The sequence below is a fragment of the Apodemus sylvaticus genome, chromosome 5 (genome assembly GCF_947179515.1).
Source record: "Apodemus sylvaticus chromosome 5, mApoSyl1.1, whole genome shotgun sequence".
NCBI classification, from domain to species: Eukaryota; Metazoa; Chordata; class Mammalia; order Rodentia; family Muridae; genus Apodemus; species Apodemus sylvaticus.
In genome coordinates, this window is record NC_067476.1 from 103,489,788 (window position 1) to 103,502,423 (window position 12,636).

At 40.2% G+C, this 12,636-nt stretch overlaps 1 protein-coding gene across 3 annotated transcripts in view; it reads right to left on the reverse strand.

Moving 5' to 3' along the window:
• Positions 1-12,636, reverse strand: part of Ubr1 (ubiquitin protein ligase E3 component n-recognin 1) — a 121,706-nt gene that overhangs the window by 28,842 nt on the left and 80,228 nt on the right. For all 3 annotated transcript variants that reach the window (XM_052183354.1, XM_052183355.1, XM_052183353.1), the window contains exons 33-36: positions 7,036-7,133; positions 5,427-5,520; positions 2,907-3,055; positions 1,935-1,990 (exon numbers count right to left, since the gene is read on the reverse strand). In XM_052183354.1, the coding sequence (XP_052039314.1) occupies positions 1,935-1,990; positions 2,907-3,055; positions 5,427-5,520; positions 7,036-7,133 (397 nt within the window). The remainder of the gene's footprint in view (positions 1-1,934; positions 1,991-2,906; positions 3,056-5,426; positions 5,521-7,035; positions 7,134-12,636) is intronic.

A 12,636-nucleotide genomic window follows, 5' to 3' on the forward strand; every position in this document is an offset into this window, starting at 1 on the left:
ACTGAGGAATCTTGCTGTGTGTCCTTCTCCCAAATGCTGGCATTAAAGGCCAGCACTACCATACCCAGCTACAATATTTTTAGTACATAAAAAATGCTTTATAATTTCACTATACTTTTGAATTTCCATTAAAAAGAAATGTTATGATCATTTCAGTTCTCAGCTTTGTTCTGTTTCCCGCATTCAATTTAAAAAAAAAAAGATTTATTTATTTATTAATATACGTAAGTACACTGTCACTCTCTTCAGACACACCAGAAGAGGACACCAGGTTCCCATTACCAGTGGTTGTGAGCCACCATGTGGTTGCTGGGAACTGAACTCAGAACTTCTGGAAGAGCAGTCAGTGCTCTTCTTCACTGAGCCTCCAGACTCCATCTTTTAAACATGGGGCTGTTGAATCCTGTGAAAACTGTATTTCTAGAAATTCTTTTTTTTTTGGTTTTTGGATTTGGTTTTTGTCGAGACAGGGTTTCTCTGTGTAGCCCTAGCTGTCCTAGAACTCACTCTGTAGACCAGGTTGGCCTCGAACTCAGAAATCTGCCTGCCTCTGCCTCCCAGAGTGCTGGGATTACAGGCGTGCGCCACCACCGCCCAGTCTAGAAATTCTAAAATGATAATAAGAAGCCATGGAACAACTAAAATACAGCTTCTTCTTCCCGGGAGCAGTATGGGAACGACAGGAACACACACTGGACTGTGAGTTTCTTGTAGCACCTGTCAGGAAACGACGGAGGAGGGAAATGCCGACCAAGGCAGTGGGCCGGGAGATTCTGCAGGTGCCCATCAACTTTTACAGCTACTGAGCACACATTTAAAAACAAAACAAGACAAAACAACAAAAACATAGCTAACTAGTTATTCTTCAGGGATATGGGCAAGAATAGACAGGCAATAATAATTATTACTATTATAATTTTATTATTATTATTATGAGAATTTAATCAAGGGCTTCATACATGTGTGTCCTAGAGACTGAACTCAGATCATCAAGCATAGTGGTGAGTGCGTGTGCCAACTGAGCATCTCACAGACCACTGGGTTGCCCTTTTTTTTTTTCAATGTGCACATGTGTGTGTACAGTTGTATGCACATATGCTGGTTATTTTGGTGTGTTTGACACAAGCTAGGGTCATTTGGGAAAAGGAAACCTAAACTGAGAAAATGTCCCCATTAGATTGACCTATAGGTGGTTTCACCCCTGGGCGGTGGTCCAGAGGTGTAGAAGAAAGCAGAATGAGCCAGCCATGGGGAGCATGCCAGCAAACAACGCTCCTCTATCTGCAAAGTCCTGGCTTCGCGGGTTCTACACTGAGCTCCTGTCCTGACTTCCCTTCCTGATGGAGTACAACTCTAGGTTGACAAATCCTTTCCTCTCCAAACTTCTTTTGGTCATGGTGCTTTATCATAGTAATATAAACCTAACTAATACAGTGCATGTATGTGGGAGCACATGCAGAGGTCAGCGACAGTGGGGTCAATTTGTTCTTCTGCCATGTGTACTTTGGAGATCAAAGCCAGGTCATCAGGCTTCATGGCATGTGTCTTTATCCACTGAGCCATCGACCCTGCCCTGAGGATCTAGTCTTTAACTCAGCATGATTACCTGTCTAGAGCAGAAGCCATTAATATTCAATGTTATATGATGGTGAAGCATCAGTGAGGGGAAAATACAGGCTGTATCTGGTTTTAGGCTTAGCAATACAGGGGAGGGCAGGAAAGCAGTCAAGTCACGTGAAATGTGTGTGAATTACACTTTATTGAAACTGAGAAATTCGGTAAAGCAGACAGCACTGACACTGCAGTGCTCTGCACATGCTCCGCAGCTCCTTACAGAGGAGGGAGCACAGCTGCCACAGCGATAAACAAGCCGAGGACTCCCCGCTCTAGAACAGTACCCCAGGAACTACTGAAATCTACTGGAATATGCATACCTGTCTATTTTGAAGTGCTCCAAACAGAGGTTTTCCTTCATCTCCCAAAAGGTTTTCTTTAAAAAAGAAAAACATAATAAATCCAAAAATCTTATACAATTTACTCTTTTAGCTGTGGTTTGGTTTGTTCTTCACTGTGGAACCCATGCTGGCCTCAGACTGAGTAAATACACACCAGTGCATTGACCTATATGCATGCTGTGAGTCTAACAGGTTTGTGAGTGGCTCCTCAAATCTATCCTGAGACTGAAGCAAGAAACCTTCGGAGAAGAAAGTGTACACGCTGCTCAATACAAATTATGACACAGTGTACTATTCCAGAAAGGGATTTGGTAATGAAAATGTAGGTTTTGTAAAAACTGTAACCAAAAAAATGTATTGAAGGGAAATGAACGCTAGCTTGGATAAAGATGACTTGAAAGAGACACACTACTGTCTATGTACTGACACGCCCACCAGGCCCACTTACAAACCGCGGTGCTGCTTGCCTGCTTTGCCTTTCCCTGGGAAACTTCTAATACGGCAAAGTGTCTGACAGGTTACCACCCAGACCTGGATCTGCCAATCTTTCTCTCCTAGCCACCCCATACTTCCTCTACCAGTAAATTTTGTTTGTTTATGTGTGACTTTGGTTCTATTTTCTTTTGTCTCTCAAAGTATAAAATAATTTTCCTGTAAAGTCCTATGCTAATTCTCTATTTGCACTTGTTCTTGATCTAGTGTTGTAAGAGTGCCACTGTTTGACTATAGTGCTTAAGGCTAGCCTTCAAAATACTAGCCAATAGCACAGTATGTGAAAAAGAGATAAATATTAAACATTCTTAGGCCATGCCAATCCACTGCAATAGTAGCAGTCCTTAACACAGCAAACTCTTCCCAGTCATCAGCAGTGGAGCAAACATGCTCTGTTCAATCCATGTGGATTCTGTCTCACTGAAACCTCCAGCATCTTTCTTTGTAAAGCGGCTTTACCAATGGCCTGGATGGTGAAGGCACACGTGCCCCAGGTCATCATGGGCACTCGCGGGTCTAGTTCATCAGGAGGCACTTTCAGGCCGATTCTGTAAATTGTTGTGGCGAAGAGAATGACCATTTCCTTGATACTATTTGAATATTTTACCCTAAAAATAAAGCAAGAAGAAATTTGTACATTATTTTAGAAAAAAAAGGGCTAATGAGAAGCCTCATTAGGTCAGAAAGCAACAGAAACAATTAATTCCTTTTGACATTAAGTGCATTAGTTACTTTTGCCACTGCTGTGACCAAATATCTGACAAAAAGCACCTTAAGGAAGGAAGGATAGACTTAGGCTCACGATGTCAAGAGATAAGTTCATCATGGAGGAAAGGCACGCTAGAGGAAGCAAGACACAGCAGGGACAGCACGAGTGTGGAACTGCCTGTTCACATGTGGGTGCACTCCTTTTTCCCTTGTTCTTCAATCAGGTCAACCAGCCATGGCATGCTAATATCCTCACGTTCATGTATTCCATGTGAACTCCCTCCCTCAATTAATCCTCTCAAGAAAAACCCTCACTGGTGGTGGGAAAGATGGCTTAGAGGTTAAGAGTACTGGATGCTCTACCAGAGGATCAATTTGGACTCCAGCACTCACATGGCAGCTAACAGCCCCCTGTAATTCCAGTCCCGGGGGACCTAACATCCTCTCTTCGGGCCTCCACGGGCACTAGGAGGAAGACTAGTGATACACAGTCAGAAATGAAGACAGAACACTCATATACATAAAATACAAAATAAATCTTAAAAAAAAAAAAGCCCACAGATGACAGACATATCCAAGTATGTCTCATTAAGGTCATATTCTTAATCCAATCTAGTTGATTATTAAATATCAAAATAAGTGAAGTGTCAAATTTGTCAAACTAAGGATTATAACATTATAGATTTATTCATTAAAAAAAAATAGAGAAAACCAAACTGTAGCCTAAAGGTAGAAAATTCTCTTACAAAATGGCACTGGTTCATATAACTGTACAGGTAAAGATGCAGTAATGAGCACAGCTGGAAGGGTCCAGACCCAAACTAAGGACAGATTGAAAGAAAACTAAAGTTCAAAGGAAGAAGATCTCATCTACATGTTTTGGTACTCTGAAAAGGTAGAAAAGGGGCTGGAGAGATGGCTCAGTGGTTAAGAGCACTGACTATTCTTCCAGAGGTTCTGAGTTCAATTTCCAGCAACCACATGGTGGCTCACAACCATCTGTAATGGGATCTGATGCCCTCTGCTGGGTGTCTGAAGACAGCTACAGTGTACTTGCATACATAAAACAAATAAATAAATCTTTAAAAATAAAAACAAAAACAAAAACAACTCTTAAAAAAAAAAGGGGGGGGGGGGAGAAAGCCGGGCAGTGGTGGTGCACACCTTTAATCCCAGCACTTGGGAGGCAGAGGCAGGCAGATTTCTGAGTTCGAGGCCAGCCTGGTCTACAGAGTGAGTTCCAGGACGGCCAGGGCTACACTGATAAATCCTGTCTTGAAAAAAACCACAAAAAAAAAAAAAAAGAAAAAAGAAAAAAAAAGGGAGAAAAGTATTTCTGCATTGAAGTGTGTGTGTGTGTTTGTGTGTGTGTGTGTGTACACATTATATGCACTGTGTATATGCAAGACAGGTAACCCCAAGAAGCATTTGGAGTGACAGTTTCTGGTTTCACTTTTAACATGTATTTGAGTAGCAATAAAACAGGTAATATGAAAAAGGACTGTAAGCAAAAAGGTATGAGGTAGTCATATGTACAAAATAATAATACCTCATCTGGGGCATATTTTTCAAAGTATCTTTTGTAACTTTGAAGTAGACTAGGGTACTTTCAATTGTAGGTAAATACAAACTGAGGGTAAAGTGACATAAATTTTTTTCAGAAAGTCACTGGCAAACAAAATGTGACATTTAAGTGAAGTCTTCACATTCTGATCCTCTTGTAGCTTTGGTTATTGTTTATTTTGTCAAAACTGCTTATGGAGAGGCAGGCTGCAGGGAGCAGCCTCTTCCTGGTCACTTCAGGTGGCTCAGGAGAAGCCTGTCTGCTGTGACGCCCAGCAGTCTGGGTTGGTTCCTGGGGCCTTGTCCTCCAGCTTCTATCAGAGTGCCAGGGAACGTGACCCCCCACCTTCCAAAACATACGTATATTTAAACAAACACAAATGTGCACACACACTCACACACCCCAATAACATTTTTCTAAAAGAATCTCAAACCATCTAATTTTACTAAGTAAAACTTTAGGGAGAAAAAATGGATAAAGAGACAGTTTTACAAATGAAGGGGAAAAAAGGTTAGCTCCAATTTTTATTTTTACCATTTTTTTTTTTTTTTTTGAGGTAGGGTCTCACTATGTAGCCCTGGCTGGCCTCCTGGAACTCACTACATAAACCAGGCTGACCTCAAAACTCAGAGATCCACCCGCCTCTGCCTCAAGTATGTGCCATGACACTCCACTTCACAAACTCTTTTAACTCTTTAAATACTTACGAAGACTGAACTCCAAAATTCAGGATGGAATGAAATTCAAAAGTAGAATCCCCCATTCCTTGATTAAATAAGACAGGAACTGCTGGAGCTTCTCCTTACAAATTAAATGGAAAAGAGATAAAAATCATGACTAAGTTTAGTCTAACAAACAACTACCCAGCTGTTTAAACCATACATAACCCCTTTAGAAATATTAGTAAGTAGTAAATAACCTGCCCTAATTTCTCTGCTTAGATAACACTGAGATGATGTTCTTTTTGCATATCAATCTCACAGATATGGGTTTTTCTTTAAAGACATCACACAGTGCTGTTCTTTATATTTTGCTTTCTCCTCTAATAGGTAATGAATATTTTGCCTCAGTGGTAACTTCATTTATTTCATTCTTTTTTAAAACCTGCATTTATATATAAATTAGCATGTATGCATATGTATGTGACTGTGTTTCTGATTGTGTGCATGTACACCAGGTATGTGGAGGTGGTTCATGTGCAGTCCAGAAGACAACTTACAGGACTTGGATCTCTCCTGCCACCAAGCGAGGTCCTCAAACTAATTTTTAAGCAGGATGTGGAGGCAGCTGTGTGCAGTCCCAGCCATGTAGAAGATAAGGCAGGAGAACCGCTTAAGCCCAGGAGCTGGAGCGCAGCCTGGACAGGTCTGCAAGAACTCTTCTTAGACAGATAAAGCCAAACAACACATACTGGACTTTACCTTCATTTGTTGATTTATAACCTAATAAAGACATTTCTTCAACAAATATCATGTGCACATGGTAGAGTATATATGCATGTGTGTACATGTGTGTACAGGCTCAGGAGCCCACGTACATGCATGAGGAGACCAGAGAAGAGCATAAAGCACCTGCCTCTACACTTCCCACCTTATTTTTACAGACAGGACTTTCACTGAACCTGGGACCACAGGTTTGGCCATCAGACTCTTAGGATCTATCCGTCCCTTTCTCCAGCTCCCAGCATTCATGTAAGTGCTGGAGACCCAAGTTCAGATCCTCTGCAGTCCCAGCAGGGACTCACTCACTGATTCATGTCCCCAGCCCCTCCTCACCCAATGTTGTAAGTGATCTTCAATTTCATTTTTCTAAGCCTATATCCATGGTAACATTTGTCCCTCAGCTGTAAAAATTATATATATTTATATATATTAGGATACAGCTTTAATACATTTTATTAATATTAAGACAGAACATTATATACTATTCTGTTTTCCATTATGATTGAATTGAGTAAACTGATAGCCAAAAAGTAAAGGTCTCAAAATCTCTATTTCCTGATATTTAACAAATCTGTACTTTCAAATCATGCTTTAGCATAATTATTACTTGTAAAAAAATTAAAGATTTAGGGGGCTGTAGAGATGGCTCAGTGGTTTAGGATACTGGCTGCTCTCCCAGAAGACCTAATTCACAACTTTTTAATTTCAGTTCCAGAGATCCAATGTCCTTTGAACCTCTGAGGGCATTAAACTCATAAAATGTTCACAGACATACATGCAAGCAAAACGCTCAGAAACATACAATTACATTTTTAAAATTTTAAACATTTAGAAACAAATTTTAAATTTCCAGTACAAATAGATTCCCACAAACCTTTAGCATGCTTCAAATTATAACCTGATATCCTGGCAAGAACAGTCTGTATCCACCGTGCCAAGGTCAGAAGTTGAGCAAGAGCCTCTGCATTCTCACTACAAAAAAGTGATATTTAGAAATGGTCAATTCAGGTGGTACAAAGACAATCTACAGGGGTAAACTTGTTGGGTCTTTCCTTTGATATATTAAACATTTATGGATATATTAAAAACATCAGCTGTGTGTTGTTTTTTGTTTTGTTTTGTTTTGTTTTTAAGCCCAGCACTTCGGAGAGTTCAAGACCAGACTGGTCTTTACAGAGAAACCCTGTCAACAAATTCTGCTGAGCTTGAGCATGGTGGCACAACCTTTAATCCCAGCATTTAGAAGGCAGAGGCAGGCAGATTCCTATGGGTTTGAGGCCAGCCTAGTCTACACACTGAGTTCCAGGCCAACCAGAGTTATATAGTAAGACCTCATCTCAAAAATAACTGTCCATCCATGACCCTGAAGTAATCAAATACCAGTATATGGAAACACCACCATGGCTGCTCACCAATTGCTAAGTGATGTCACTGACATCCCAATTCCTCCACACTGAATCTATAGGTTTCAGGTTCTAACATATCCCGAGAAGATCACTTCTTCCTACCTCTATCCACTGTCCTCCTGAAGTCCTGCCATATCTCTGTGAACTACGATGGTCTTTAATAGCTCTTTCCCTTTCCCCTTTTAATTACTTAGGGTTTTGAGACAGTCTCTCTCTCTCTATAGTCCTGGCTGTTCTGGGTCTCATTCACTCTGAAGACCAGGCTGGGCTTGACTTCTGCCTCATAAATGTTGGGATTAAAGGTTTCTGGGTTCCTTCTGCTTCTGTTCTATTTGATTTTTAACTATGAATTTACCATGTAACAACCAGAAGGAGCTTCTAAAAGTATAAATCAGATTTCATTATCCCTCTATTTAACAGACCAGTGGTTTCCTACTGTACCTAAAATTAAACAATTCTACCCTTTTCCCTTAGCCTCTTATGACTGGGCTCCATGCCATCCCCATCCAGGTACACGGCAATGCCTAGAACATGATGATGATGGTTGTACCTTGGGGCCTTTGCTCTTAATGTTTACTTGTTCTAAACCTATCTTCCTCTGGAGAAAAGCAATTATCTAGCCCTCACTCAGATCTCTACTCAAATGTCATTATCTCAGAAACAAGCTGTCTGAAGTCTGTCTACAGTGTCAGGCACTGGCTAGCCTCTAGCATTTTCTTGGACTTTCTCATAGCTTAGCAGCTCATACTGCCACTGTAAGTCTCTCCTTTATAGAATGTATGCTCCATAAATAAGAATGCATTAGAAGGGAAGGCTTACTTTTTTTTTTTTAAACATTTATTACAGCCAGGCAGGGTGGCACACACCTTTAATCCTAACACTTGAGAGGTAGAAGCGGGAGGATCTCTATGAGTTTGAGGCAAGCCTGGCCTACAGGTTCCAAAACAGCCGGGGCTACACAGAGAACAAAAACAACATCCCCTTCCCCAAAATGTATTGAAAAACAAAACAAACAAACAGAAAAGATCTATTTATGTTTAGGGTGCACTGTCTTCATGTACATCTGTACACCAGCAAAGGATCCTCTAGAACTATAATTATAACTTATTATGAGCTGCCATATGGATGCTGGGAACTGAATTCAGGACCCAGTCAGTGCTCTTAATCACTGAGCTATCTCTCTAATCCCTGAAATGGCAGTCTTGAAGTAAAATATAAAATGACCTGTGCTGAATTTGAATATCTAGCATAAATTTGGCCTAAGAAATATTTTTGATTCTTAAAAGTGAAAGTATATTATGACTTAGAAAAAAAAAACCCAATATGTTTTAGAAAAATAAAACTTGTGCATACATGAAGTGCATGTATGTGTAACTGCAGGTATGTGTATGCCATAGTACATGTGCAGATATCAGAAAACAAAAGTTCAATAGTGGTTCTTCCCTACTAACTTGTCTGAGATGGCTTATTTGCTGTTTGCTGGTACACACATTGAACTTCCAGACATTCTCCTATTTTAGCCTCCCATCTCCACATAGGAGGATGGACGGGGGTGACAGCTTCTACATGAGTGCAAGAGATCTGACCTCAAGTCTGTCTACTTACACAGTAAGCATTTTAACCAGCTGAAGCACCTCTCTGGACCAGTTCTACAGTTTTAATAATTTTTTTAAACATTTATTTCTTTTTTATTCTATTTTTTTAACATACATTGGTGTTTTGACTGCACATATGTCTCTGTGAGGGTGTCAGATCCCCTGGAACTAGAGATACAGATAGTTGTGAGCTGCCATGTAGATGCTGGGAATTGAACCTGGGTCCTCTGAAAGAGCAGCCAGTACTGCGCGTTGAAGGCAGCGTCACTCACATATGCACACTCCCCCAACACATATACATAATCAAAAGTAAAAACAGATCATATCTATATAAAGCTTAGTGAATGAAGACAGTTGAGGAAATAAGTTGCTACTTATTTAGAAAGCAATTAGATTTTTAAGTATCTTTATTTTGGGGAATCACTGTAAAAAAAAAAAAAAAACAGCTTATTTGATCTAACAAGAAACTGGAAGAAGCTGGACATGGTAGTATGTGCCTGAAATTCAGTCATCAGGAAGAGAATCACAAGCCAAAGATTGCCTAGACTGCACAGCAAAGCCTTGTCTCAAACGACCAAAACCAACCAAAGAAACAAACACTTCTCCCCACCCTCAGAAGTTAGAAGTGAGTCTGGGTTCAAATCCTGAATCTCTTGGAACAAGCAGAAACCACTCACAGTGGCTATTCAATTCTCTCTGTTGAAGTAAAAATAGCAGTACTAACTTCAGTGGACAAGTGTGAGATGTAAGTGCGACATGGTAAGTGCATGGTACACTGTCTAAAGCTGTCGGTTACTCAACAAATGAAGGGGCAATCTTCTCGACACATCTTTGTTTGTATACAGTGGCATTACATATCCAAATATGACAAATAAAAGACGTTCCAATGACATGGACTAGTGAGATAAAGTGACTGCTTTTTGATTCCATTTGCCAAACACCTGACTTCACATACTTATGTTGGGAGGGACACGGTGAGGGCACGCTGCTGTTCTGTGGAGCTGAGCCTCACACTTGCTAGGGAAGCACTCTACCCGAGTGATAACATCTCCAGCCAAAGGTACTTCTTCAAATTACTAAAACCATTTCCATTGCTGGAATCATCATTACAAATTGCTAATTTTATAATAAATTAAAGAATAACTTTTGTTCGTTTTGATACAGGGTCTCACTATGTAGCCTTTGTTAACCTATAACTTGTTATGTAGACTAGGCTGGCCTCAAACTCATATATTGCTGCCTGAGTTTCCTAAATACTGGGTGTGTACCACCACACCTGGCTAAAATAACAATTTTTGTTATCCACAAGAATGTGGAAATAGCTTCCTGCCACCATTGACACCAGGGAGCCAAGAGACTCCACAGCCTTCTGTGCACAGCCCATCAGGATAGAGTGATCTCCCAGCAGCTCTTTCACTTCTGAGTGCAGAGGTGAGATCTCCCTCTACCTTCTCTCTGGAGGGGAACAGCTAGGAGCACACAGGGCCTAAGATCAGTGGAGTAGCTGGGACGGAAGTCTGCCTGCCACCATTGGCACCAGGGAGCAGGGAGACTCCACAGCCTTCTGTGCACAGCCTGCCAGGAGAGAGAGATCTCCCAGCAGTGCTTTCACTTCTGAGCTCAGAGAAGTAAGGACACAGGCTTACAGGCCCACAGGAGGAACAAATTCCAGCCAGAGACAACAATACCAACTAGCACCAGAGATAACCAGATGGCGAAAGGCAAGCACAAGAACCCTACCAACAGAAACCAAGGCCTCATGGCAACATCAGAACCCAGTTCTCCCACTCAAGTCCCAGACACCCTAACACACTGGAAAAGCAAGAGTTGGATTTAAAATCGTATCTCATGATGCCGATAGAGGGCTTCAAGAAAGACTTAAAGAAATACAGAAGCTAGGCGGTGGTGGCGCATGCCTTTAATCCCAGCACTTGGGAGGTGGATTTCTGAGTTCAAGACCAGCTTGGTCTACAGAGTGAGTTCCAGGATAGCCAGGGCTACACAGAGAGGAACCCTGCCTCGAAAAACCAAAAAAAAAAAAAAAAAAAGGAAAGAAAAGAAAAATATAGGAGAACATCAGTCAACAGATAAAAACCCTTAAAGAGGAAACACAAAAATCCCTTAAAGAAATACAGAGATCATGGGTCAACAGGCAGAAGTCCTTAAAGAAGAAACACAAAAATCCCTTAAAGAATCACAGGGAAGCACAAACAATCAAGTGAAGGAACTGAACAAAACCATCCAGGATCTAAAAGTGGAAGTAGAAACAATAAAGAAATCATGAAGTGAGACATCTCTGGAGATAGAAAACCTTGGAAGGAATTCAGGAGTCATAGATGCAAGCATCAACAACTGACTACAAGAGATAGAAGAAAGAACCTCAGGTGCTGAAGATACCATAGAAAACATTGACTCAACAGTCAGAGAAAATGCAAAATGCATAAAGCTGGTAACCCAAAACATCCAGGAACTCCAGGACACAATGAGAAGACCAAGCCTAAGGATTATAGGTATAGACGAGAGTGAAGATTTCCAACTTAAAGGGCCAATAAATATCTTCAACAAAGTTATAGAAGAAAACTTCCCTAACCTAGAGAAAGAGATGCCCATGAACATACAAGAAGCCTTCAGAACTCCAAACAGACTGGACCAGAACAGAAACTCCTCCTGGCACATAATAAACAAAACACCAAATTCACTAAACAAAGAATATTAAAAGCAGTAAGAGAAAAAGGGCAAGCAACTTAAAAAGGCAGACCTATCAGAATTACACCAGACTTCTCACCAGAGACAATGAAAGTTAGAAGATCCTGGGCAGACCTCATATAGACCCTAAGAGAACACAAATGCCAGCCCAGACTACTATACCCAGCAAAACTCTCAATCAATCATCATAGATGAAGAAACCAAGATATTCCATGATAAAACCAAATTTACACAGTATCTGTCCACAAATCCAGCCCTACAAAGGATAATAGATGGAAAATGCCAACACAAGGAGGGAAACTACACTAAAAAAAGCAAGAAAGTAATCTTCTTCTAACAAACCCAAAAGAAGATACCTACACAAACATATAAATAACATCAAACATAACAGGAAGCAACAAAGCACTATTCCTTAATATCTCTTAACAACAATGGACTCAACTCCCCAATAAAAAGACATAGACTGACAGAAATATTACTCATGTAAATCTTCAATTTTATCAGAAAATGTTTGTAATTCCCTTTTAAATTAATTTAGTAATGTTTTTTAGGTCTACCATTTTATCTGCATTATTTTTATGATAATCTTCAATTTTAATATGTCTTTCTATATATTTCCTCTATTTTATCAGAAATGTTTTTGATGTAAATCTTTTTTTAATCACAAATGTTTCTAATTCCACCTTCAATTAATTTAGAAAGAGTTTTTATATCTACCATTTTATATGTAAAATTTTCCATGAAATAGTCAATTTTAATGTGTTTTTC